The sequence below is a fragment of the Leucopleurus acutus genome, assembly GCF_964270905.1.
Source record: "Leucopleurus acutus genome assembly, chromosome: 3".
Taxonomy (NCBI): Eukaryota; Metazoa; Chordata; class Mammalia; order Artiodactyla; family Delphinidae; genus Leucopleurus; species Leucopleurus acutus.
Window position 1 is genome coordinate 163,988,066 of NC_139145.1, and position 27,981 is coordinate 164,016,046.

Here is a 27,981-nt window from a genome sequence, read left to right on the forward strand (position 1 = left end):
GCCAATGCCAGCCTCAAGGCGGCTACTGCTTGATTGGCTTTTATTTCTTACCAAAAGCTCAAAATCCAGCCAATTTTTGTACCGAAAGTTGAATGTCAAAAAGTCTAAAAAGTAGGAAATGTCCAGACTGATTTTGGGAGAAAAAAAATAATACTTTGGCATTCTGAATAATAGCATAATAAAATTTAAAACATTACCCTATTATCCAGTTTTATATTCAGAGTATGAAATCACTTTTTACAGTCCTCAAAACTGACAAATTTCACGAAGAGTTAAGTCTCTCTGAATCGATGGCACAGGGCAAAGACCCCCCCTCCCACCCACCCCCGACACACGCACAAAACCATAAAGCTCACCGTACGAAGTATGTGCTTTTTCTATATATTTATTACAGGTACAACAGAGGTCTTCATAAATAGTTGCATAAAATGTTAAAGCCACAACATTGCACATGATATGAAATAAAACCAAAAAAACCCCAATGAGTGCATTTACAGTATTTTCATCTGACTGTATACTGCTCAACAATCTGACTGACGGCTTGGGGGTGGGACGTGTGGGGAGGGGCAGAGGGGCAGGAGCCAACCTGATGTCCTCAGTGGGTGGGCAGACCCCTCGGACCCCCAAAGGAAGCCCCGGGCAGGAGGCGGGGAGCGGGGGGGTGGGGGAAGGACAGACCGAAGGCAGGACCAGTCTTATATACAAGTAAGGCCTACATTTCATCAGAGCAAAACGATTCATTCTATTTTTATGCAAAAGTTTGAGGTTGAATGCACGTTTCAGAAGCCTAGTCTGGCGTAGGGGCCAGAGGCACACAGACCAGGCAGCTGGGAAAGCTCAGAGCCAGGTGGACCCCGAGCTGGACGAGGCCACGGAGACGGCCGCCGCTGGGGCCGGGGTCTTCCCCAGAGGTGTCCAGTATCTCTGTTTTGTTCGTTAACACCAGTGGTTGAACATAGGCATTTCGCTTCCTTGAAGAAATCCTGGAAAATGTTAAATTTGCAAAATTCTACTCATGTTCGTTTAAAAAAGTTTCTTTTTATTTTTTTTGCAGAAACCTGAATAAAAGACTGTGACACAGCAATGCTGTCTCCGCCCCCGCAGAGTGTTCGAGAAGGTCCTCCACCCCAGCACAGCTTGCAGCCCGAGTCCCAGGCACTGCCGAGCACAGCTCACTCGGAATGCAATTTCACACGATGAACGTACGGCAGCTGATCAGTTATGTTGGTTTGTGTTTCTCTTCAAAATTCAAATGAACAGCTGATTGGCAGGTGAAAGAGAATGAGAAAGGACTTCAAGATAGGTCAAACTCTAGGCAAAAGCCTGCTCTGTAAGAAGTTTTTAATGCTACGGATCGGTCGAACATCGTTCTGGTGTTTGCGCCGCTCAATGAAGGAGGTCAGTCTGGACGTGTCGAGGACGCCCGCGCCTTTGCCGTGGCCATGGCCGTGGCCCGACTGCAGCCACTGCTCCTGGAGGGCCAGCGCAGCCGAGGGACGCTTGGCAGGGTCCTCGTGCAGGAGGAAACACACGAAGTCCTTGGCCCTCTGGCTCACTCCTTGGAAGTAGTCATCTGGGAAACTAAAGTCTAGCCGGCAAATGTTCAGGCAGGTCTCTTCCACGCTGTCGTCCAGGAAGGGGGACACGCCGCTGAGAAGCACATAGGCCAGCACTCCAACACTCCACGTGTCCGAGGTCAGGGAGACCGGGTTCCCCAGGATGATTTCGGGGGCTGCGAATTCGGGGTTCCCCAGTAACTGGTGGATGTGGTAGGTCGTGTTGAGTTGGACAGCATCTCCAAAGTCAGCTAGTTTGATGGTTGGCTTGGCTAAACTCTGATCCACTAGGATGTTTTCGGGCTAGGAGACAGGACAAGACAAGCGTCATCCACTCCGGCAACCCCAATCTCAAGCTGAGGTGCAAGGCTCACCAGGAATCTATGAGGTCGACTGGCGCCGACCGTCCACGTGCGAAACAGGACAAAGCCCTCGGGAGGAGGACACAGAGGCAACCCAGAGAAGCTGCCCTGACTTCTCCGCAACTGTCACGCGCAGCTGCTGTGTCAAACTGTGCCGGTGAGTGAAGCCGGGGATTCACTTCCCTCCCGGCGGTGGCAGCAGCGCCCCTCCGCCTCCCGCCTCCGTCACCCTGCTCCAGCCCCACCCCGACCCAGCGACACTCACAGGAACCCCCTGAAATCGCAAGAAATGTCTGAAGAGCTCACACGTTTACCTGGTACTTTGTTTGTGTATATCCAACGTTTAAAAACAGAGATTAGAAATCACTGCTCCCATCTCCCACCCCTTGTGTTGGTCCCCAGTCCCCGCGGGCTCCTGGCCTGGCTTCAGAGCACAGGCCGAGAGTGGGCTCTGCATCCCGCATGGCCGCGCTGGGGTCCCTCAGCTTTCCCGTCCCCGGGGGCCCCACTAACCTTTAGGTCCAGGTGTGCTATCCTGCAGTTGTGAAGGTAACGGACGGCTTCCAGAACCTCCCCCAGATATGCCCTGATCTTCCCCTCCGTGAGGTTTCCCCATCGCACCACACATTCCAGGAGCCGTCCCTGGTCAGCCCTGCAGAGGGAGGAATGTGCGTTACGGTGCTGGTCCGTCACTTCAGACCCGTCTCCTGCGATATACGCATCACCTCCGTGCCCCGCTGTCACTGTTCTGTCAGCTTTTGGGGATCACGCCTCTACCTGAAGGCAGGACGGGATCAAGGGGTGATTTCTTTTTAAGCTCACTGTGGAGGCACAAGTGGGGAACACGGCATCTGGACCCACAGAGGGAACTGGGAGGCAGAGATGGGTGCACCCAGGCTCCCCAACCCCGCCCCCAGCAGGCTGCTGGAGGAGGGGATAATGTGAGACCACCTCCCCAAGCCTCAGTCTCGACGTCTGGAAAATGGGTCATGTGACGGCTGAACGAGAGAACGTTAAGACACAGACAATACAGTGAGGGCTTCACGTTGGACTCAAAGTCTTCCTACTGTGAAATTGCTTTTAACATTTAAAAAACACCTATACAGAGCAGCCCTGTGCCAGGGACTAAGTGCTTTCTATCAATTCACTTAATCCTCACGACAACTCTCTGGGAAGAGTGTTTTATGGTCCCCATTTTACAGATGAGGAAACGGAGGCACAGAGAAGGTATGTAACTTTCCCAAGGTCACACAGCTCATAAGGGAAGGCTAGACTTGCAAGGAGGTGGTCTGGTCCCGGCCTCCCTGAACACTGGGCTAGGCTGCCCTCTTTGCAAAACAGAAATTTATGGAAAGATCAGCCGCCTGTTTGGTAATGTCGAGTAATCAAGGGAACTTCGGTAGGAAGTAGCCTGTTACAAACATTAACCCTATTAACAGCAATGATGAGGCCAAACCATTTAGTTTCCAGTGAAAAGAAATGACAGCTGGATGCACTAAAAACGTAAACCAGAAACCGAGGTCTTGCAGGAGATTTCTGACAAGGCCTCTAGGCCTCTCTTTCTTGTTGAAACTCCCTGGGGAAGATGAGCAGAGGCTTTCAGTCACCAAGCTTCTAGAGCCAGAAAGCACCTTCCCCGGTACTGAGGGCCCACAGGGGCCAGGCCTCCGCCTGGACATCGTTTTAGCCCCATAACGATCCTTCAAGTCGCTGAGCGTCCACGGGAGCCAAGGTTGAGAAATGAGCCCCAGGTCCGCCGACCTGCCCTTCGCACACGATGGCCAGCCTTGGGGGCGGCTGGGGAGGGCGGAGGCCTTTCCTGCTCCCTCCGCCATCTGGGAGGCTTGCTAGGCCAGAGAGAGGGCTGGACAGGCCCACAGAGATGCTCCAGCGGCCAGCGGGAGCTCTGGGCGGGGACACCCTCGAAACATTCCCTGCCCGGGGTCGGCGGGGAGCGAGGCTGAGGCTCGACCTGGCCCCGAGGGCCCTGCAGCAGCTGCACCCGTGAAGGCTGTGATGCGGCAGCACTTCCAAAGTCTTTACGGATGTGACCAATGGGATGGCGGGTGTGGGGCCTCAAGGGAGTGCCCGCGAGCGAGGAGCTCACGGTGCCTGTGACCACGCCCCGCGCGGCTCCACGGCTGGCCCTCCTGCCAGGCCCACTCTTCCCAACAAAGTGTCAAGAACTAGGAAATGGGGCTTCCCTGGTGGCGCAGTGGTTGAGAGTCCGCCTGCCGATGCAGGGGACACGGGCTCGTGCCCCGGTCCGGGAGGATCCCACATGCCGCAGAGCGGCTGGGCCCGTGAGCCGTGGCCGCTGAGCCGTGGCCGCTGAGCCTGCGCGTCCGGAGCCTGTGCTCCGCAGCGGGAGAGGCCACAACAGTGAGAGGCCCGCGCACCGCAAAAAAAAAAAAAAAAAAAAAAAAGAACTAGGAAATGGCACAAAAGATGGCGCTCCGGCCGATGGAAACGGACTCAGGAATCCAAGGAAATGTATGAAATGACTCCCCCTGAAAAGGAGGACTAGGAAATTCAACAAAGCTACATGACGAGGTGTCTCAGAGAGACCAGAATGTTCTAAGGGCAGGGCTTCTCAACCCGGTGTTACTGATACTTTGGGACAACGGTCCTCTGTTGCACGGCCGCCCTGTGCCTTGCGGGGCGGCGAGCTGTGACCAGCAAAACGTCTGCAGACTTTGCCAAATGTCCCCTGGGGGGCAAAATGTCCCCAGGCCGAGGCCCCCTGCTCTTGGGTCGGAGCTCTCACACTGTACCTTTAACGACGCCAATGTTTCCTGAGGTGGCACGCAGGGCCCAGTAAGTACCCCGGGGACCAGCGGGCTGCCCTGGGGGGAGCCACCCCCCTCCAGAGGGCGCAGCTACGCTCCCATTCTAATCACCCTCGGAGGGGCAGGACGGGCCCCGGGGCAGAGCTGCGTGCTGAAGCACCGGACGCGAGCAGGTCTCAGCGGGCCCACTGCAGGCGCCCACCAGCCGGGCTCGCCCAGCTGGGCAGACACGTGGGACCAGGTCAGCCTGAGAGCACGAGCAGGGCCGCGGTCCGCAGAGGCCTGGCCTGTCGGGACCTTTGGGAACCAGGGGGCATCTCCAGGTTGGCTGAGATCCCCGAGGGAGCCTGGGCGGGGAGCATTTGGATGCTAGGCTTGTGCTTCCTCGTCAGGCAGCTGTACTTCCCTCTAGCATTGCTGGAAAGCTCTAGAACTGTGGTCTCTGAGAGCAGACGTGCTTTTTTAGAAGTTCTGTGAATCCTAACATCCTGATTTCTATACTTCTCAGAGAATAAACAGCAAGACCACTTGGAGTCGAGGCCGAGCGCTAGAAAGAGGAGAGGCAGCTGGCGTGTACGCACATTTCCAGAACCAGGACGTAGCTGGTGGAGGTCTCGAAGGTGTCGAGGAGGCCAACCAGCAGCGGGTGCTGGAGGTTCTGCAGGATTCCAAGCTCGTGGGTGACCTGGTCGCGCTTCATCAACTTCTTGTTCACAAACTTAGTGGCCACGGCTCGTTTGGTGCCTTTCTGATCGCATTTCTTCACGACAGAGAATCTGCCCCTGGAAGATAGGTGGAGAAGGTCATTTTCAGAGGACTCTGAGTGTGTCACGGAGAAAAGACTCTTTGAACCCAGGCAGCCTCCCCAGCTGGTGGCCCTGCTCTCCCCAGCCGCCAGCGGAGGGGCTGCAGCCGCGCGACGGCCCGAAGGAAGGCTTCCCGTGCCTGTGCCTGTCCTGTCTCCTCCCCTCCCAGAGGCGGGCTCCGTCTGGCTAAGCCACGTGACTTCCTGCCGCTGCTGAATGGAGCAGCAGTGACATCATGAGATGTACCAGGCGGTTTCCACCTTGCTCTCGTGGAAACCTCGTCGTGTGAAGAAGCTTGGAACAGACTACTAGGTGGCTCCTGGGCACCCCATGCCCCCCGCTTCGGACGGGAGCGTCTACTGTCATCACCGTGTCTGCCTTGCCGCTGCAGGATGTGAGTCGGGGGGCTGGTAACTCATCTCTAGTTTGTGGTCTCCGGAGCTGCACCCAGCGAACCGCACCCAGGAAGCCTGGGCTGCACCTCGCCTGGATCCGGATAACAAGATCCTGGACCTCAAGCGTGAGCTGGCTGCCACGGTGGGATGAGATTTGGGGGCTGGGGAGTGCAGACTGCGGGGAGGAAGGTGGGCACACTGCTTTGCCCCTCCTCCCACGGACAGGCGGAGTCTCTTTCTCCTCCCTTGAATCTGGGCTGGCGGGTGGCTGTCTGCGTCCACAGAATGTGGACAAAGTGTGGTTGTTAATTTCTGAAGCTGGGCCCTGAGAGGCTGCAGCCTCTGCTTCTGCTCTCCCGGGCCACGACTGCCATCACACGAGCAGGCCCAGGGTGAACGTCTATGTGGACAGAGGCCACAGACACGCGGGCGAGGCATGGGGGTGCCAGCTGACCGAGCCCAGGAGGGACCAAGAGAGTAACTGTCCGGTCAGTGGCAGGTTGCACAAAGTGATACATCTCTGCGGCTCTGGACAGCAGGGCTGAGCCTCGTGTGGCGACACATGACTGACAGGCACTTCGGGCTGGTCCACACAGGCGTGTGCACGGATCCCTGGGGCCCGCGGACCCAGGAACGGCCATCGGCGTGTACGAGGCTGCTGCTGGCGGCGGGGGGGCGGTCCTCGGAAAGCTTTATAACGGGGACAAGCTCAGCTGTCATGCTTCTGACCTTCCTCTTGCCCTACGGGACGCGACATGAGGTGTGGCCGAGTGCCGTGCCACCTCAGAAGGAGCAGGGTGACCGAGGGCGCCGCTGAGCCGCCGCCTGAGCCCTGGCTGCTGTCCAGAGAGGAACAGCCCCTCTCTGTCGAAGCCCCTCTTGGTCCACGCAGGGGGACCCTAATCTCCAGGCACAGCCGAGACCTGAAGGACACATGCAGCCCCTCTCAGCTGGGCTCCAGAGGAGAATGTGCCACGAGAAGGGGCGTGAGTGACTCTTCCCTGGATCCTCCCGAGAACGGGGCACAGCCAGTGCTGCCTGGGCACGGAGCAGAAGCGGACTCATCACGTCACCGGACGGCTCACGGTATGAAGCCTTGATTCTCTCCTGGAACCTGCACTGGCAATCTCCTCCTCACTTCCTCAGCGTTTAATGCCAACAGACAGTTACCGCTTACACGTCGGATGTAATACATCTAACTTCCAGCTGCTGGCAAAGTCCGCCACTGAACTTTCTCTGTGGGCTCCTACAGAGCTGTGTCTCTGACTCTGCGATCTCGGGAGGGGCTGCGGGTTTCCCACCATACCTGCCGAGCTCAGCCACTTCGCTGTAGAAGCAGTCAAAGTTGTCTTTCCAGGTCACCATGACGCCATCACTGCCTGGACCTGCAAGAAAGGCAGCATCTCCCTGAGCCTGGTGTACGGGGCGCCTCTTGGGGAAGGAGACTAGAGCCCTGCGCTGTCCAATGTGGCAGCTGCTCGCGCTGCTGAGCGTCTGAACGGAGGCTCGTGGAAATGGAGACGCACCGGAAGTATAAAACCCACACTGCGCTGGGACTTCGTATGAGACAAAGATGGATTTATGTGACAGAAATAAACACGCACTTGCTTTTCCATTATTTTCCCATTTGCACTTCCGTAAGACCATTCCTAGGAACAGCCTTCTGTCTCCCTAAGCTCCCTTGCTTTCACCAGTGATTTGCTAAAAAAAAAAAAAAAAAAAATCACCTGTATACTTCTTCTGACATCTTTTAAAAATTAGAACATTGGTGATACTCTACTGTCAAATTCAAAATTATCTTCCTTTCCTGCACTGTGATCCAAAACCAGAACCCTTCCCTTCTTTAACTTATGAGGTTAAAATATATGGGATTAAGATATACAGCATATAAACTTCTAAAGACAATTCTGTTTACTGTCTACACACAGGGCACTCCTGGACTCAATTCATCTTTTAGTCCTTTTATTTATTTACTTACCATAGTCTTAAAAAATTGGTTTTGTTTAATTTACTTAACTTATTTTAGTTCTTTAACTGTCATTCTAGGAGGCTGCATCCTATACCTGGTGCAGCTGGAGGACCCAGGAGGAATCTCAGCAGCCCTGGGCCGCACAGCTGGCACAGCTGGCCTCCTGTGAAATGGGAGCTGGAAATCAGCCAGCATGTGTTGCTCACTAAGCATGTGCATACGTCAGGCGCATCTACAGGAAATTCTAAAAGGCCTAAGATATGAGTTCTGCTGCCAGCAGCTCAGAGTTTAGCTGAGGAGAGAGATCAGACCTTGCTGGGCATGGAGGGAGCAAGGGCTTTAGTCCCACCAGGGTCGCCCTGCGCTCATGGAAGGGCTGGGAGGACACACCCTCTGGAAGGGCTGTTACGGTCTAGGACGGGTACAGAGCCTGCTCGGGGCTCACCCACACTTCCATCTTTCCTTTCTTTCCATTCTGTTCTACGTGAGACTGACGGAGAGGAGCTTCTCTTAGAACTAAAGCACCAACTGAACAATCGGACAAGTGAGAAGCTGGAGACGAGAATGTGTTTTGAGCACTAGGAGTACAGGCTGCCCTGCTCCCACCTGGAGGCTGGACCAGACGCTCACACGCTCGGTGGCCGTGGGCGGAAGCCCTCACCGTGCACCTCCCCTGCCCGAGGGCACCCGCCCGGGTGTCCCAGAGGCTGGCCTGCTCCGTGCAGCCTCCGAGTGACTTGTCACGTACCTCAGGCCACATCGAGAGTGTGTGGGGCTCGGGGTGCAGCTTACCTAGAACCCTCAGACTGGCTGAAGACGAGGCTGACCCCATGTCGTTCACTGCGATGCATGTGTAGATGCCGTCGTCCTCGGTGGTCACACCAACGATCTTCAGAGCGGCCTCTCCCAAGTCACTGCCACAGAGGAGGGCACACGGCGTTCAGAAAGGCTCAGCTCTCCCCGCCGCCAGCCCCCCGACCTCTCTCCTTTGGGGTCACAGGAAATGAGGAGCTCAAATGCTGACGGGCAATTTCAAGTGGGATTTCAATCCTAGCTGCACACCCAGGTATGACACCTTCCTTCACGGGAGACGTTCCAGGGCCAGAGGTGACTCAGGCAATCGGCCGTGTCAGTCCCAGTGGAACGAGGTCATGCTCACTGCCTGGGAAACTGACCCCCGAGGGGGCTTCCCTCACCTGTAGGAGATGCTGTAGTGACCATCGCTGTTCAAGGTGTTGTGTTCAGGGCCCTTCCAGGTGACCGAGGCCTTGGGGCGGCCACAGACCCGACATCTAAGAACAACGGTCTCCCCTGTCTCACACGTGACCTCGCTCAAGGGAATGACGAATTCTGGGGGAACTGCGCGAGAAAGGAGTCAGTAACGCTGGTCACCCAGCGCCCCCTCTTGTGCCCACCAACCTCCCCCAACAAATGAAGGAGATGCTGCCCAGGCCCAGAGCTCCACAGAACACCCACGCCCACAGGCTACACTCGAGTGTCCTGAAATGCCCCGTAGACCTGCCCTCTAAAGTCTGCAAGAAAAAGAACAGAACTCACCGTCATAGATGTAGTTGGGGTTGAGAAGCTGAAATGGAAAAAGCGCACAGCTATTAAGCAGACACAGGAGCTACTCTGAGACACACTGCTTCTATTCTAGGGCTACAGCTGTTGAAAGATGAAAGGAAACACGACTTGGTTTGCCTGCGCATCAATCAAAACCGACCACATTCCGACTGCCTTCGAATGCACTGGAAGGCTTCGTGGCACACAGGTGTAGGAGAGATTTTTCTTCCTACCCGCAAACGCACAAATGCTGCTTACACTCAGAGAAGTCCCTTTTACTCATCCTATGGGCTGAGTCCAGCAGATCCCCGAACCACCCACTTCTGCAGAATGGCCAGGGCCCCGACTCAGGGGCCTCGAGCTCCCCTCAAGAGATAGTTCCTTTCTCCCCAGGCAAAACCTGCACAGGTTGAAGGCAATCTGATTACAGAAGTAAAGTGGACTGAAGCACCCGCCGAGGGAACCTGCTGCAGCAGTGAACCTGCATCTTGGTGTCTAGTCGCTTCCCTTGTGGTCTGAGCCACAGCTGCTCTGTGCTCCATCTGCTTCTGAGGTCCTAGTGTCTGCTCCCTCTGGGACTCCAGCAGCCTTCTTTGCAAGCTACCCATGCGCCCGCTTAGGGGTTTACCCGTATACCCGGCTCCTCAGAGTACGTATGCGTACCTGCGCCACACTGCCCGTGAGAGCACCCTACAAAGCCCTGCAGGTCTGCTCAAAGGGCGGAGAGAGGAGGGCTGCTGCCAGGCAAGGCTGGGTGCCAGGTCCGCGACGGCTCCTCCTGGGCCGGCACCAGCCCTGCGTGCTCCCCGAGGAGCACAGGCTCCTGGAGACACCCTTGCTCACCTTCACAGATACCTTGTTGCTGAGTCCTTCCCGAGACTTCCGATAACCGTTCTCTAACTTGCCTTCCCGTTTGCCGTCTTTATCTTTTTTCTCAGATTTTTTCCTTAAACGGAGTGCTGTGTGCCAAGATGTTGACTTCCTAGGGGGACCACAACACATTGTTAGTATTACGCTTTCCTGGTGTTCAGCAAACAATTCCTGAAAGCATCAGAGAAAAGCGGACTGTCCAATTTACACGGATTTAGGGTGACTGAGATTCCTTTAGGAACAGGGATCTCAGCGAAGGAAAACTTTTCTGCGATTCTCAATGACCAGAGATAAAAGCCAAGTTTCTTAAATCAAATTTTAAGGATTAAATATAAGGGTGTCTGTGATGGTTAATTTTACGTATAACTTGACTGGACCTAAATATTTGGTCAAACATCATTCTGGGTGTTTCCAGATGAGATTAACATTTCAACCGGTAGAGTGAAACAGACTGCCCTCCATAGCGTGGTGGGCCTCATCCAATCAGTTGAAGGCCTGAGTTGAACAAAAAAAGACCAGCCTCCCTGAGCATGAGGGAATTCTCCAGCAGAATACCTTCAGACTTTACCTGCACCACTGGCTCTCCTGGGCCCCCAGCCTGCTGGCCCACAGTGCAGGTCTGGACTCACCAGTCTCCACAACTGTGTGGTTACAATAACCACCTGCTGACCACACATACACCCTACTGGTTCTGTTTCTCTGGAGAACCCTAATACAGGGCCTAAGAATAGTTTTGAGGAAACAAAGTATAAAATGGGATTCTTGAACTAGAATCTAGAATACTAGAATAAAATATCTCTGTGTATCAAGGAGAAACAGGACAAGGGACTGTCAAGGAAGATGGGCTCTTTGTAGCCTGAACTCCAAGCCTGGACTCCCCATGGGGTATAGGTGCTTAGCCCAGAGGTTTGGGGTGGTGCTGGAAGGCTCACCAGTCTGGGCTGCAGACCAGCCAGGGGTACTGCCAAGCCTGGAGAGGAACATGACCACCGCCTGTGCCTTTGAGTCTGGTCTTTTGGGTTGAAGCCTCTGGAGGCTTAAAAATCACCGTTTTGCAATGCTTCCACTGCCAGAAGCCACCTGGCTGGCGCCTCCTACAGCCAGAGAGACTCAGGGAAGGGCGGAGTTTGAAACCAGCCCCTGAACTCAGTTTTCTTTAAAGTAATGTTTAACGCGGCGAAATTGGTTTCAAGTTACTTGACTAAAGTCACCTAATATACACAAGGCACGTCGGCAGTGGCACCACACAGATCTTTAGCTGAAGCTCCCGGGACGAGGATCTTCAGTGATGCACCCTCAGCGTGCCCGATACGAGTCAGGGGCCCTTGGAAAGTCCTCACCCCTCACCCAAGACCCCTGGGAACTAAAATACCGTGATGCTCTGTCTAGCGGCTTAAAAAAGCTATGTGTGTACAAAGGCAGGTTATTAAAAGAACCCATCAGAACAGGTCTGAGAGATGGAACGCGCCCCACCTTCACTGCGGGGTTCCACGTTGTGTATAGAGATGAGCTGGTTCAACAGACCACAGCACTGCTTTCTCTCAATGGGCTTCACCCTCCCAGGGCCTCTGTGCCTCGTCTGTGCTCAGCACCGCCTGCCCCCCGCCCCGCCACGGCTGCCCCGCCGGGCACTCACTTGAGAGTCCCGTCGGGGTTCTCCATGATGACTGCGCTGGTATGCCCCAGGACGAAGCCCGGAATCCAGCCCTCGGCTGCGGGGCACTGGTCAGTGGCGGCTCGGAACACCAGAAACATGTTCTGTTGATTGCTGGCCAGAATCTGAACGACCTCTCCTTGATAGACGTTTATCTCATCCTCCTTCACTGCCGTGTAATCGTGTGTCACCAACATGGTGGAGATGTTGCTACTGCTGCTACTTTCACTCTGTAGAGGGAAAGATGGACAAAAAGGCAGAGGGGAACTGAAATGGGATCTGATGACACGAAGTCACTCGTCAGCGTGCGCCACGGCACGACGGCCCAGAGCAGGGCCCACTGGACGGCCGCCTCCACACTCTTTAGCTAACTTGGTGCCTCTTTTTCAGTAACTGACCGTCAGGATTTCTCTCGAGAGCAATTTAGGAACGACACAGTGGTGATGACACTCTACTTTGGAAGCTTGATTATTTCAGTCCCATCTTCCTCGCACCATCAGAGGAATGGCTCATCCTCATGCTGATGCCACGCTGGGTTCCATCTATGTCACAGTCCTGTCACTGTGACCATCACGCTGCTGGCATCGCTAATCATTTCCACCTTTTTTCCCTTCTAAAGGAGGAATGCGGGACACCTGAAAAGCAGACCAACTACTGTCCTGCTCTCATGGAGAGTTGCTCTGCCTCCCGTATGTATCCCTGGGTGGGTGGTCCTCCTGTGAGCGTGACGATTCAACTGTCCTGAAGGTGCGGCCGTCGTGGGGACGGCAGAGCATCGCAGAGCAGCTGTGGACAGCACTGGCCTCACAACTCAAGTTTCACGGACAGCCCCTGGCGTGGGAAAGCCTATCTTCCCCTTATCCTGGAGTCCCAGTGGCACCCGATGTCTTCAGGTCACTACTGTGTCTTTAGTGTCCATCACAGTGACTGACACGTGGCAGGCACTCAATACATGTCCAGTATCTCACTCAATGGAGCAAGACTGCAAAAGTTAAACACAGATCATTTCTCAAGACCATCTACTCAGGTTCACAAGCTGAGTGGTGTTAGCTGCTGAGGAGAAGAAACACAAATGGTGTTTGTCCCGAGCTGTCGTTTACCAAGTGACCCCTTTGTTCCAGGGGATGAGGAGGAAGCTGAGACCTCCAAAGCCGGAGCTGCATCTTGCTCAATCCCTCCGTCAACAGCTGGGATGTGGAAGTGGTGTCAGGCGCCCCACTAGCTTGTTCTCAGGGGCTCCCACCAAAGATGCTGTCTGGCCGTTCATGGCTTCCCAGGACTCCGCTGCTTCCCTCCGCTGGTCTCTCGGATGTCTGGGGCAGGTCCTGGGTCGGTGTAGGCGCGACTGTCAGCAACCTTGCCATACGCCTGACGGCTCTGGGCTACTGAGACACACCGCAGTAGACGGCTGACCGCTGTCAAGGAGCCTGTGTGCTGGGAATTCCAGGGGCCAGGACTCTAGGCCCACAGTGGGTGGTGAAGTTAAATACACCGGAGTGCCAGGTTCTCGGTCCTGTCGCGGCTGAGGAGTCTGGTACGTGTCCCCGTCCCTCGTGGATGTCCACGTCGGGCTTTGGCCTGTGCACACCCCTTCACGCAATTTTATCCTTTTAGCGTGACTTATATAGCAACACCCAACAGTGTTGAGACTACAAAGCCACATTTGCTAGAAAATGTGAACAAAACCAACCTCTGTGGCACGGCTCTTTTTCATCGTACAGCATACCACCCTTTGTCTCGTAATGCGAGTATTTTGCCACGATAATAACAGCTATTAGTACTTTCTGAAAACCTCCTATGTACCCATCTAAGTATGAGGCATTTAAAAATGGATCTCAATTAATGCCAGTGAGCACGATCACCACCCCTCACACAGTGGAGGTTAGGGATTCGCACGGGTCACCCGGCCTCTGAGAGAAAGGCAGGGCTGTACTTCTATTGCTGCCTGGGTGGGCGGATGCAGGGAGGTGGTGTGTCCACGTTTCGGGCCTGGCGCAGTCAGTGCCTGGGCTGATCCACATCCACTCCACTCCTGCTCTCAGCAGAACTTTCCAGAAGGTGTGCGTTAAAGGAGGAAGAAGGACCTGGGCCGTGGGTTAGGCACAGCTGCTGGGCTGTGACCGCAGACAGCTTCACGGAAGCAGACAAGGAGGGAGGAGGCCGCTGCTGACCGCCAGGGGGAGAAGACAGTCTGAATCGGGGGGAGCAGGCAGGGCGGTAGCTCTTCTTGACCGAAAAACTTAGGAGTCCTAGAGGACACTCTCATGCCCATTCTAAGCCTCTCGTGGTCTTCCCAGGCCTCCAGGGCGTTTCTGTAAGGCACCCGGACTCCCTGGCAGTTTCCCTTTCCAGGTTACCAACCACATAAGAAACAGTGAGAGGCAGAAAAAAAAGGCACCTTTTGCGACCTAAAACCTGCCAGAACGTGTGCCGCATGTGACGGTGCTGGCCTCAGAGTAAGCATCCCGGGGGGAGCCAGGCAGGGCCGGGAACCGAGCACGCTCACGGGGGGTGCAGAGACCAGCACGGGCTCCCACGCTGGGGCGGGTGGCGCTTAGGGGAAAGCGTCCAGGTTAGGATGGGCTGAAGAGCTGCTCCCTTGGCCGATTTCGGAGGGGGCCTCGGCTGCGAGGCCACACCTGCACCCTGAACCTTCAACCAGGTGCCGGCAGGTACAGCATCACTGGGCCTCTGGGTCTCTTCCTCTGGCTGCAACCGTGCTGACGCTCACCTGCACACCTAGCATTTCAGAACTAACTAGAGGTGGGGGTCCAGGCTCCCCTGCAGGACACGGTCAGGCACCACGACCGGGACGCTGGTGGCGGCCACCGCAGAGGAGGCCCGCCCTGACTGCTTATTTCTGAGAATAAGACTACAGGGTACATGTACCAAGACCCGTTTTTCAATTTCTTCCTCAATTAAAGACGGAGGGTAACAAAATAAAAAAACAAAAAGTAAGAGGAACGAATAAGGCCATGTCCACCCAAACAAGGCATTAACGGAAGTCCAGAGGAAAGAGAGAGACATGCAAAAGCCGGACTGCTTCCTTTCTTTTTTTTATAAAGAGAGACACAGACCCTTTTAGGGAAATGTATTTAAAAATTTATAAAGCGATCAAACATACACGCAATAGAACAGTTCTATTCCCTCACGCATGCCTTTAGGAAGGTGTTACGGGTCAGACCACCTGCCGTGTGGGAAGCAGTCCGGTAGGACAGGGAGGAAGCCAGAGGATGGGGCCAAGCCCCCCCCAGTAACCCTTCTGCTAAGAACGCGGATAGTGATCCGCGACGCCCCGCGGCGCCCGCAGCCCGCACTGCGCCCCCTGCCGGACAAAGCGCGGGCGCTGGGAATCCAGCCTGCCTGCGCCTCCGCTCCCAGCCGCCGGCCGGAGCCCAACATCCAGGGGCCCTAAAGCAGTCTCTCTCTCTTCCACAGTGAAACTTTTTCTTTCTTTCTTTCTTTTTTGGGGGGGGGGGCGGGGAGAAATATTTCCACTGGAGAGATTCCTTCCCCCCACTGTATCAGCTTAGTTTGCTTTGAGTTGCTGTTGGAAATTTCTTGAGGGATTTTTTTTTTTTCCTTTTTCAGCAGATGAGTCAAAAACGCTGCAAAGATTAATTTAAGGCATAAAAGGGCACAACCAAGCGACGAGCAGAAAGCTTAAGAGTGTACAGGTTTCAGTTGACGCAGGAGGTAGACAGCAGGGGCACGGACCCCCCTAAAAAAAGTGTGCGAGGAAGGCAGGGGCGAGAGAGGAAGTTCCCAGATACGCTGCTGCTCGGAAAACGTGAGAGGCTTAGAGATGCTGCATTCGGAAGGTTAATGATCTGCTTTCCCGTATTAAGGAGACACAAACAAAGCAAGGAGCGAGTTAGTAGAGATGAGAGCGCGCCGTCCGCCGGCGGGAGCAAGAAGTTAGAAGGCGTCCCCGCGTGTCCGCGCGGCCAGGGCACAGGGCGGATGGAGCTGGTGACCGCAGCGCAGTGGCCGGGAGCCCAGAGTTAGTACGAGGACAGCGGCGGCCACGCGGGAGGTTTAGCAGAAGAGCCGCGGGACAGAGGCAGCGGGGCGGGCGGGCGGAGGCGGCCGGGCGCTCTTACCCCATTGCTCTGGGTGGACTGCACGGACTGCTCGCTGGCCGAGGAGCACGTGCTCATGCGGTCCGTGTCCTTGCTGGGGGCCGCGTGGCGCTGCGCCTGCCGCTGGAGGGAGTCACTGTCCCCCGGGAAGGTGAAGGAGCCGGGCCGGCTGGCGGGGGAGGCGGGGATGGAGCTCCAGAAGGAGCCCCCCTTCTGCAGGGGGCTGCTGGGGGGCAAGGGCTCCTTGCCGAACGGAGAGGGGAACGCAGCGGAGAGAGGAGAGTTCAGAGGCGAGATGGCCCCGGGCCTGGGCTTGCCCGGCGGCAGGGAGCCCGGGCCGCTCCGCGCCTCCTTGGCGGGTCCGTCCTGATGCGCGCCCGCGGCGTTCCCGGCCGCCTTCCGGGGGCTCTCCAGCACCTTCATCTTGGGGATCGGCTCCGCTTCTCGCTCGGGACCTTCGGGCTCTCCGCTGGGGGGCGCCCTGGCGGGCTGGCCAGCCTCCGGGGCGGGGCTGCTGCTGGGAGGAGGCAGTGACGGGCCGGGAGTGGACATACCTGACATCTTGTCTGCCTCTGCCTGGTTCGAGGCTGCAGAGGAGACCAGCACGGGGGAGTGGTGTCTGACTGGCTGGGGGATCCGGGAGGGCCTGCTTCTGCTCGCGCTGGGGAGGCCGCCGCAGCTGCCGGGACCGCCACTGTGGTTGCTGCCTGCGCCGCTGCCGCCGCCGCCGCCCCCGCCGCCGCTGGGGGCCCCGCCGCCGCCCCCGCCGCTGCCCCCGCCGCCGCCCCCGCTGTGGTTCCTCTGATACTCGATGGGTGATGTCAAGGCTGCAAGACACAGAAGAGACTCAGTCAGGGCACCGAGAAAAGGACGGTCACAGGGGCGGAGGGAAAAGGGGGCACGATGAATGGAGAGGGAGCGCTGGCTTAATGGCCCAGGGTCAAGTCACAGGGTGGCCACCAACTTCCAGTCACCGTCATCCAGAAACACCCGCCCACCCTCCAGGCAGCAGGCTGACACCACCCATCAGGGAAGGCAAAAGAAAAGCTCTTAAATTTAACTACTCTCCTGTTCATGAACGAGTTAAACTGGCCCCGTGGAGGGCCGTCTGCGTGTGCGAGGCGGGAGGGAGCAGAAGTGCAGGGTGACGGAGGAGGTGCGCTGCTGCGGGGAGAAGTTTACTGCCCAGGATCAGCCAGCACAGCCTTAGCATCTCCGCCAAGTGAAAAGGAGTGGAATCGGCCTGGAGCATCCCAGGCAGATGGCCAGGGTCAACGGTGAGGCCCAGGGCTGCCAGGGGAGATTCAACTGGGACTCCACCGGTACCAGCTGGCTCCCGCGCTGGGAAAGCTTGGCCCAGCTGCCGCAAAGGTCTTCGTTAAACCAGGGAGCAGTCAGGCAAAGAAGAACCTGGCTGGGGGTTACCCCACGCGGAGGTGGTGTTAGAGACCTCCACCCCGGGAAGGGAAGGAGCTCCACAAACCCTTGTGGGTCGTGAAGCTGTCCCATCTCCGGGCTTTAGTGATTCAGTTACAGCATCACCTGCAGGAAAAGGCAGGAAGCACGCCCAATAAGATACATGGAAACTAACACAGATTCTTAAAGAGCTAAAACCTTTGAGACGTGCGACAATCAGATGTAGCCCCTTCCTGCCTGGGAGGCAGCAGGCAGATGTGAAGGAGCATTCTGGAGCCAGACGACATTGGACAAGCTCTGTGTTGGCCGTGGCCCCCGCTCACAGGGCGGGAGAGCAAAGTGGGGAAGCAGGCCCGGAGCCCACTCTATCCCCGACCTCCTTCAGCCCCCGGGAACAGTATCATCAGTCTCTAGACTGAGCGCCCAGGAAACGTGAACAGCACGGCCCACTCGTGCCTGCAATTCGGGAGGCAGTTGATTTTATTTTAAAGAAGACGGTAAAAGTTTAGAGATTTCCCAGTAGTTACCTGCTATGGACTGGCATTCAATGCAGTACTTAAGAGCTACACGTTTCAAGAGACCTGCATTCGCTCTCAGTCACGGGAGCAAAACTATTTTCTCCATGCACAGGAGCCGTCCCCCGCACTGGCCAGCCCCAGCCATCCAGTTCTAACTGCACGTGGAAGAAACGCTCAGTCTACAGTCTGGACGGGAGCCTGGAGTTAACACCCGGGCAGCTGATGACCCCTTGGCCAAAAATGCCACGTGACCTTGCCTTTTCACTGAGTGCCTGTGTTCCTGAATGTCACTCGAGATATGGGGGTGGTTTTAGGTGACAGAGAGATTACAGCATCCTACTGGACCGGGGTGTAGACACGGAACACGGACATGGAGAAAAGGACAAGGACGTGACATTGAATGAGTATCTAGCTTCTCACTGAATCTGACGCTCTTCACTCATCACCGAATTAAAACCAGAGTCCAAGTCAGCGGCCACCAAGAGAAGCCAGCAGTTTCAGGTCAGGAATATGAAGAGTCGAACTGTCTGCAACGTAAGGTCTGTGCGGTCACTCTCCCTGTGGAGAAGGCCTTTCCCCGAGGTGGCTGGCACCTTACTACTGTCCCGTGTTCTACTGTATTATTACTGTATTGCTCCTCTAAAATCACTCATGTCGTGGAAGTGGGAAGGAAAAAAGATGTCTTGTTTTTATAATGAGGAGGGTGGTGCAGATGTACAAGGTGGTCAAACACAAATTTTAAAGCTGCACGCAAGAATATCTCCAACGTCTCTGGCCAATTACATCTGCTGCCTTAGTTTTTCTCATGCATTTCTTTCCCAGGACAGGGCTCTGGGCGCGTGTGGTACGAGAGCCTGTGGGACAGAGTGAACAGTACAGTGGTGAGGGGCACATGGCTGCTCTGAATCTCGACTTTGCCACCAGCAACTCGTGGGACTTGGAGTGAATTACGAATCCACTTTGTGCCTCAGCTTCGTCATCTATAAAATGGGAATAATATCACTACTTGCCACTTTGGGTCGTTCTGAAGATGAAATGAAGCAATATACATGGACAATGCTTAGAACAGAGCCTGGTCCACGGTAAGTGCTCAGTAAGTCCTGTCATTCCTAGTCATGTGTAATAGGGGAGAGACGAGAAACAGGAATGTGTACATTAGGGAAAGAAAACACGTGCCCAGTAACAACACACGTTACCATTTAAAAAATTGCGCTGGTTTTCTAAAATCTGGTTGATTTCATGGATCCACGCTTGCCGAACACTTGGACTGGATGAATGCAAGATGAAGGTCTCCACCACGTCCCCCGTCCTTGATGTCAGAGCAAATTTACAGGGATCATTCTCCACGTTTTCCTCCAGGCAAAGGCAACTCACCTTAAAAAAAGTTAAAGCATTAGTCACAATGGCCAAAAGGTAGAAGCAACCCGAGTGTCCGTCAACAAGTGAATGCACAATCAAAACGCAGTCCGTATATACAAAGGCCTATTATTCAGCCTTAAAAAGGAAAGACACTCTGTCACAGGCTACAACATGGGTGGGCCTGGAGGACATCATGCTACGTGAAGTGGGCCAGCCATAGACAACACTGTTATGATTCCACTTAGATGAGGGACCTAGGTAGCCAGATTCCTCGAGACGGTAAGTAGAAGGGTGGCTGCAGGGCTGGGGGGATGGAATGGGGAGCTAGTGTTTAATGAGGATGAGTTTTACTTTTACAAGATGAAAAGAGTCCTGGAGATGGATGGTGGGGATGGCTGCACGACAGTGTGAACATATTTAATGCCAGTGGGCTGTGCACTGAAAAATCGTTAAGATGGTAAATTTTATGTTACGAGGCGCCACACTAAAAAAACTAAAGCACATTTATTTCCACTGGTCAAGTGCAAAGTGAAGTTCATCCTAGGTCAGAACTGAAACCACCACTTTTTGGTTGAGCTGCCATTTTTACTGCCTCAGAAATCATTGTCTTGCTTTTTCGTGACTCCTTTAACTCAGGTACATGGGGATGACCGGGGGTTTAACTAGTAGCTTAAACAGTTAACTAGAAAGGTTAACCCGCTGGGACCTCAGGCCTCCTCTGTCTCACCTTTGGTGTGTCCCCTTTACAAGACTCAGGGCCATTTGCAGTCATTTTATTTGTCTTTTTCTTCTATCAGAGAGCAAGCCAACCTACCTTGTCCATCCCTACAGCCCCTGCCCAGCTCTGAGGGCAGAGCAGGTCCTTGTTGGATGGAGAAGAGAAGAAGACCCTGGGTAAGCTATCCTCTGAACTTAAATAATTTTACATGGTCCTAGAGAAGACGGAGCACAAAACCTAACCCAGATGAGGTCTTCTCATTATGGTAAAAACGAATGCTGCAGCCACATGTGTAAGATGTCCGCCACTGGGGAATACAGACCGCAGACAGATGGACTGAATTTAAAGGTTCTGAAACGTATTAGAAAATTCTCTAAATATTTAATAAACTGAAGATCAGGACATGTCATAATTAAGAAGGAGACAGTTTATCAGCATGATGGGTACATGTGTTAACCCATGAGAAAACAGGCAAACACAAGTTACCTTGATACTGTTCTTAAACAGGAATCCTGGCACGGAGAAGCCCTTTTTTTTATCGAGCGGCTCACTGAAAATGACGATCTGCTCAAAGAGGAACACCCGCCTCTCTTTGCATCGAGGCAGAAGCCCCGTGTCTTGGTCCGTGACCAAGAACGTGTCCTGCAAGAGCAGCTTGCCCTGGGCAACAATTTTACCCTAGAACATGGAGAAGGGGGCAAAGAAATAGGAGAAGAAAACATTGCATTCGAAGTTAAGACATAGGAAGTTCTGCTTTTTGTTTTTTAGCTTTCCTCCCACAGAATGCTACATTTTAAACATATTTTTCTTGTCTTAATTTATACAGCATAAACATTTCTTTCACTAAAATGAGGTCTTAGCTCCAAACAGAAAAATCATCTAAATAAAATTCTTGGCAACCTCTGTGTAAATCACTGGCCTCAGTTACAGTCAAAGACTGAAAGTGGATCTAAGGATCTAGTTCACAGTGGACGAATGCTTCTCAAGGTGTGGTCCGCGGCCCAGTGGCACCAGCACCCCTGGCGGGACCCGCTCACAAAAGCACAGGAGCCTGGGTTTTCAGAAGCTCTCCAGGAGAGCCTGTGTGTGCTTTTTGGAGAACCACAGCACCAGCATGTTAAACCCAAATCTCTAGCAAAACAGTAGGCAAGAAAAGTAAAACCTTCCCGTCTTCTTACTCAACAAATTGAAAAAAAAAAAAGAAAGAAAGGCTTCTGGTTCTGAGTATCTTTAGGATACTAATAGGTAATATGTAATCTGAGTAGACTGTCAACTCATAGAAAAGTCTGTAGACTAACGATGAGCACAGTGACCCTGGGGTCAAACTCCCAGGCTGACAGACGACAGAAGGACGGGCCCCCTGCTTTCCACTACGCCTCATGCCAGGGAAGGAAACTCCGCTCCTGCAGCAGCACAGGGCCCAAGAGACAAAGCAGAGTCCTGCCTGTTCCCGCCACAAGGCGCTGGGCTTTGAGCAGAGGAAGGTACCCCCCCAAAGCAAATCAAATGCACCAAAAGAAGGTGAAAGAAAATATCAATCAGGTTGAAGGACGGTGAGAGACGCCAGAAAACCAAGCAAAAAGGATCAGCTTTCTCCAGGTGGAGACAAAGAATCCGAGACCAAAGAAAGTGATGGCAGCCAGAGGCCGAGGTTAAAGAAGAACAGCCGCATTACGTCAAATCCTTGCAGCCGCCCGACGTTCATCATGTCGTTGCAGCGCTTGGGGACGATGCACATGACCTCCACGGCTCTCTGCGGGGTGGGGTGGGGGGAAAGCAGAGTGAGCGTTCAGTTCCAGAGGGCAAGGCTGGAGCGCTAACCCTCAGATGCCGCTCCTCCATCAGTTCCTCCCCGTTCCCGCCCGCTGGTGTGCAGAGGGCACATCCGGGGCTGGGTAGACCCGCCGTCACCCACCGCCCCCCCCCCCCACCCCAGGGACAGGCTGGGGACGCGCGGGGATTGAGAGGGGAGCCCAGGGCCCGGGGGTGTTAAGTACCTCTAGTTCCGACGTATCCAGGCTGGCTTTTTTGGAATACTTGAGGAAGTCCTGCAAGGGAAATGGAGAGAAGGGCATGACAAGGGTGATGGTCGCACAGCAGTAACCTTTTTGATCACGTGAGATGCCAGGCGCTGGGTAATCCTCATTTTTTCCTCCCAGTAACACAAAGAAAAGGTATCCTTTTGTGTATTTCAAGGCACAGTAGAGCAAAGTCAGACCAGATCTATCTAAGCGGGTCATGGTTCCTGTTTCACTCCAAGACAAGCGCTCATCTCTCTTTACATCCAGGTTCTAAGTTTTATACATGAAGGAATCTCAACACCTCTAACAGTCACTTTTATGGTGGAAAATGGTGTGACTTTGCCTTCAGTGGTGCTTAGGAGTTTGAATCAATCCAGGGCCACTGCTGAGCCCACAGAGAGGAACAGGCAGGGATTAAATAATTGATTTCATCTGGAGCCCCAAGAAGATCAGAAGATACGTAAGGTGGATAGAGCCCAAGACAGCTCATTGGTATTCAAGCTCTGCGGTGGGAAAAAAGCTCACTTTCACGGACCTTTGGCTCAGAACCTGATGTAAATGACAGTGTAAGGTGTCTTATTAAAGTTTTAAAAAGTTACTCAGATATTACAAATCAGAAATGACAAGGCTGCTTCGTGTTTTTTATAGAAAAGATTCCCGTCACCTGCCAAGCCCTTCCATCCCCTCACGAGTCTTGTCCTCCCGCCAAACGGGCTTCTGCCCCCAGCACGGGCACCGGCAAAGCCTCACCTTCAGCAGCAGCTGGTACTTCATGATTCTCTGCACTGGTTTGATCAGCAAGTCTGTGAGCTGCAGCCTGTGGCCGAGGCGCTGCTTTAAGTCCTGTGGTTTCAAAGTAGAAAGAAGGATCGTAAGTTTTGTCTTTTAAAGTCCCTGTAACTGTCAGAAATGCTAACTAACTACACTGCAGTAGAAGTAACTACTTCTAGAAAAGAGTAAAAAAGAGAAAAGATGCCACGCTGCACACAACCAACAAGTGCTGTGCCTTCGCTCAGAATGTCCGAGTTTGACACTGAAAGATTTCTGAGCTGTTTTTCAAAAGCGTCTTTAATGCTTGCCTAAAATGGCCTTCTCTCAATTGCTTTCTTTTATTCATACAAACAAATATTTTATTTCTAGGCTAAAAGTCTAGATCATGAATTATTCTGAATTTGAAATGAGCCTTAAGTTTGAAATTGATTTTTAAAACCCCTTATTTTAACCATGACCCCAGTCCTCTGAATACTAAGGGATACGATCACAGCTTGAATTTACACTCATTTCTCTGATTTATAGGAAGGAAATACAGGTTCAGAACTCATATAACTGAGGCTAGATTTCCTGAGGATTGCTTAATGTCCTGGGAAACAAATGATATTTCAATTTTTTGAAATCAACTGTAACAAAGGATTCAGAAATACTTTGTTTGTAACTTAGGTCTTACCTCAAAAAAGGTATCGATGTATTCTGAGACAATGTGCTCAGACTTTGGTTTATTTTGACAATAAACTATGTACATGTGCAACCTTCTCTCCTAGGAATGAAAGGCACACAGATGGGTTAGAACACAGGTGCACATGCAAGTGTCAGCTCATTCATAAAGGAACGTTTCTTAAAACCCCATACTTTACCCAGCAAATACGAGAGGCAGTGAAAGGACACAGTTCTTAATGTTAAACGAAGACTCATTCTCCCCCTCTTAAACCTTGCCAGTGGTCCCAGGAAGCCTGGCTCTTTTCAGGAGGTTAGAAAAACCACTTTAGTCTCAAATACTGAAGGCAGCGAGCCATCCCTTAATGCCCTGATCCTCAAAGTGTGGTGTGCACACCCCTGGGGTCCCTGAGGCCTTTCAGGGACCCATTAGATCAAAACTATTTTCCAAACAATACTAAGCTGTCATCTGCCCTTTCTGTTGCGCCACCATTTATAGTGATGTGCAAAACCAGTGGTGGGAGAAACTGCTGGCATCTTAGCAAATATCTTTCACTGCTACACATGCCGGTTTCACCTAAGGATGTCCTTGATGAAGTGATAAAAACTCGTTGTATTAAAACTCAGCCATTGGGGGCTTCCCTGGTGGCACAGTGGTTGAGAGTCTGCCTGCTGATGCAGGGGACATGGGTTCGTGCCCCGGTCTGGAAAGATCCCACATGCCGCGGAGCGGCTGGGCCCGTGAGCCATGGCCGCTGAGCCTGCACGTCCGGAGCCTGTGCTCCGCAGCGGGAGAGGCCGCAACAGTGAGAGGCCCGCGTACCGCAAAAAAAAAAAAAAAAAAAAAAAAACTCAGCCATGGGGACTTCTCTGGTGGCGCAGTGGTTAAGAATCCGCCTGCCAACGCAGAGGACACAGGTTCGAGCCCTGGTCCGGGAAGATCCCACATGCTGCGGAGCAACTAAGCCCGTGTGCCACAACTACTGAGCTTGCGCTCTAGAGCCCACGAGCCACAGCTACCGAGCCCACGTGCCACAACTACTGAAGCCTGAGCACCTACAGCCTGTGCTCCGCAACAAGAGAAGCCACCACAATGAGAAACCCACGCACTGCAACGAAGAGTAGCCCTGCTCACCACAACTAGAGAAAGCCTGTACGCAGCAACAATGACCCAACGCAGCCACACATACATACATACATAAATAAATACCAAAAAAAACCCCTCAACCATGGACCATACATCTTTTTAACGTTCCTGTGACAAAATGGAGATCCTGTGACACTTGTGCCATGTGCTACAGTAGTCAAGGAAAAGCCCTCGTGTGGCTGAGCCATGAGCTGAACCGACTGCTTGTTTTCATGGACCATTTTTACTTGAAAGAATGATGGACACAAACTATAATTATTTACACGTGGGTATCTGGTAGGCAGTTTCCTGAATATGAATAAAATAAGCCTGTCATTTCAAGGCAAACAACCTGCAATGTCTATTAATGATGAAAACTTGAGCTGTCAAGCAAAAAATTACACTTTTGGAAAACATGGATCTGCTACCTGGAACTTGACGATACTTAAAGGCAATACTTAAATACTTAAAGAACACTGACAATACTCAATGAACAAATCTGATTTCTTGATACTGTTTACTGAAATGTTTCAACATCTGGAAGATCTGTCTGAATCAGTGAACCAGAATTTACAATGCAGGATGTCACAAGCTGATGCAGGGGTAAAAGAGCCTTTAAGTGAGAGACAGTTCAATGGCTTCTAGTGCAACAGCAAGAGAGAAGTTCACCAATGGGTTTCAGATTCCATGTTGCGACTAACCTTTAAGAAATTCTCACTTGTTGAGTTTTGATGTAGTATCTAAGAAAATTATCTATACTTATCAGAAAAGGCTATTAAAACACTCATCCCTTTCCATCCAAATATCTGTGAGGATGGATTTTCTTCATAAATTTTAACTAAAAAACACACTACAATAGGTTCAATACAGAAACTGATATAAAAATGCATCTGTCTTCTATTAAGCCAGACATTAAGGAGATTTGCAAAAATACAAAAATCCTGGTCACTAATTTTTTGAAAATATAGTATTTTTTCCTAGAAAACCCCCCAAACTTTTACTGTTAACATGCTTCTTTTAGATACACACAAAAATTTGGTTATTATATTAAACCCACTGCACGTCTTGATACCTCACCACCTGCACCAGACACTTGGTTGCCTACAGACATCCCCAAATGTTCCTCCTTCTGGTCTGGCTCTGGTCCCCTTCTGACCATCCTGTACTGTTTGTGAACTGAACAGCCAACTGGGGCCAGGTGACTGGGAAAGCTGCTCATTCACGTGTAGAAGAGCAACGGGGGATTTTGAGTCCAACTCGCCGACACTGTACAGTCTGATTTTATTCTTAATGTAAGGACTTTTGTAACCTACACATGAGTTCACCTTTAATCTGACAAGCCAATTACTAAATATGACAATACAGAACAGAATGTAAATAATGCTACTGTACTTACATGTTTAACAAAAAGGGATCCTAGTTTTTCTGGATCTTCAAGGCACTTCTCCAACTCTCCTAAAAAAAAGCTGAAATGAAAGGAGAAATATTAGAACCACTTCCAACTTGGCCTGCTAATTTTAGATTGAGATTTATATTTTCAAAATATTCTGTTTTGACAAAAACAATTGGGAAGTGTAAAGTATATGCTTAACAAATACAATGCACACTGAAAACATTCTGTTAGGACAGAAAACAGAAAGAGACACAGGTTTACAAGGCAAGGCAGAGTGAGACATCCCTCGACTGGCAAACTTCCCTTCCTCTGGATAATCAACCTTTTTGTCTCACTTTGTTTTTAAATGACACAAACAGTAATATCCCATCTGAATATGGGGTAAAAAATAAATGCTTCAAAGCAACTGGTCATTTTTCTTTCTAAAAACTTGGTCCTCATACCTGTGAGTTTCATATTCTTTCCATGGTAATTTTTAGGAGGCTCAAATTGGATAATAACAGACACAAAATACTGAATGTTACCTGGGCTGGCTTTATAAAGTTTTCTCAAATATTATCAAAATCAACTTCTAGGTGACACATATTAGCTTCCACTAAGATCAGAATTAGGTATCCACAGAAACAAAGCAGCTGGGGACAACCACTCTTCACTTCTTCTGGGCCACAGTAGTTGGTAAGATGTATGCCCACCTTAATTATCACTTCCATATGTTGATATTTGTATCTGGCATTTTACTAACCTGCAAACCAGTACACCAATAAATGCTACATTGAATTGTGTTGCACCTGAGGATTCAATATCCCCTAGTTCTGCGCACACCACGGCAGACACCACATTGCCGGGAGCAATTTCTCTGTCTGGTTGTCCCAGGAGCCTTGTGCTGTTTCCCCTTCCCTGTCACAGCTTAAAACCAGCCTTGGGAGCAGATGACTAGATAATAGCACGAATATCCTTTTTAAAAATAGGTTTCACTGTAGATTAGGACAGGTGTGGCAAGGTACTGGGATCAAATTTGATTTTCATGGGCAATCATGTCTACCTTCCCCATTAAAGCTGACTTGAAAAAACTCTCTAACAGTAATTTGGATTTATTGAAGAGGTGGCTGCAATTCTAATTAGAAACGCTCATCGAGTCTCACTCTATGCAGATGTTATTCTAAGTGCTTTACATGTATTAACTCAGTCACTCTTCACAAAAGTCCCATGAGGAGGGTAACACCGTGACCCACGTTGTATAGAGGAAAGGATGGAGGCAAAGAGAGGGGAAGCAAAGGGCTCGGGGTCAGGACCGTGCTGTGAACCCAGGCGGTCAGGCTCGGTGCCCGGGCTTCCAGCCTTCCCAACACGGGCAACCTGGATGGGTCAGCACAAAGAAGGTAAGAGACCTCCTCGTGCTGTGAAATGCAACCAGCAAAGGCCTCGGAACACCAATATTTCCTTTACACCAGCTACCTCCATGGGGCCACATAGGTAAGGAAATGAAATGAATCAACAAATATCCTTTCTCGTTCGCTTGGCGTGATGCAGTTTAGCGGGTGATGACAGACTGTCCACCAACGAGCATGGTATGTATTTTACGTACTCTCTGTGCCAGTCGTAAATCTGATGGATGTTGCCAAACACAATCTTGTCTTTGCCTTTCATGTCATCGGGAACGCCATCTTCTTTCATAAGTGCCATGTAGCCCTAAAATTAAATATTTAAAGATAAGATTATTTCATTGAACATGTTTGAATCAAGTAATGGTTCACTGATTGAGAGCCACAAAGGATAAAAAAGACATACGCACTGTCTTGTAAACTAACTCTTTATGTAAGAACAAAAACCCTTTGTGGTGCTTCCCTGGTGGCGCAGTGGTTGAGAGTCCGCCTGCCGACGCAGGGGACACGGGTTCGTGCCCCGGTCCGGGAGGATCCCACATGCCGCGGAGCGGCTGGGCCCGTGAGCCAT

The 27,981-nt window shown here is 52.2% G+C and overlaps 1 protein-coding gene across 4 annotated transcripts in view; it reads right to left on the reverse strand.

The window, feature by feature from the left end:
* Window positions 1–359: 359 nt before the first annotated feature.
* TRIO (trio Rho guanine nucleotide exchange factor) overlaps window positions 360–27,981 on the reverse strand; it is a 370,973-nt gene continuing 343,351 nt past the window's right edge. For all 4 annotated transcript variants that reach the window (XM_082837244.1, XM_082837245.1, XM_082837243.1 and 1 more), the window contains 18 exons: window positions 27,614–27,717; window positions 26,032–26,101; window positions 23,523–23,612; window positions 22,829–22,921; window positions 22,055–22,105; window positions 21,733–21,810; window positions 20,544–20,735; window positions 19,177–19,354; window positions 16,068–16,873; window positions 11,947–12,194; window positions 10,284–10,422; window positions 9,435–9,462; window positions 9,074–9,236; window positions 8,670–8,791; window positions 7,215–7,293; window positions 5,289–5,489; window positions 2,432–2,570; window positions 360–1,859 (listed from right to left, as the gene is read on the reverse strand). In XM_082837244.1, coding sequence (XP_082693370.1) covers window positions 1,305–1,859; window positions 2,432–2,570; window positions 5,289–5,489; window positions 7,215–7,293; window positions 8,670–8,791; window positions 9,074–9,236; window positions 9,435–9,462; window positions 10,284–10,422; window positions 11,947–12,194; window positions 16,068–16,873; window positions 19,177–19,354; window positions 20,544–20,735; window positions 21,733–21,810; window positions 22,055–22,105; window positions 22,829–22,921; window positions 23,523–23,612; window positions 26,032–26,101; window positions 27,614–27,717 — 3,336 coding nt within the window. In that variant the 3' untranslated portion in view covers window positions 360–1,304. The remainder of the gene's footprint in view (window positions 1,860–2,431; window positions 2,571–5,288; window positions 5,490–7,214; window positions 7,294–8,669; window positions 8,792–9,073; window positions 9,237–9,434; window positions 9,463–10,283; window positions 10,423–11,946; window positions 12,195–16,067; window positions 16,874–19,176; window positions 19,355–20,543; window positions 20,736–21,732; window positions 21,811–22,054; window positions 22,106–22,828; window positions 22,922–23,522; window positions 23,613–26,031; window positions 26,102–27,613; window positions 27,718–27,981) is intronic.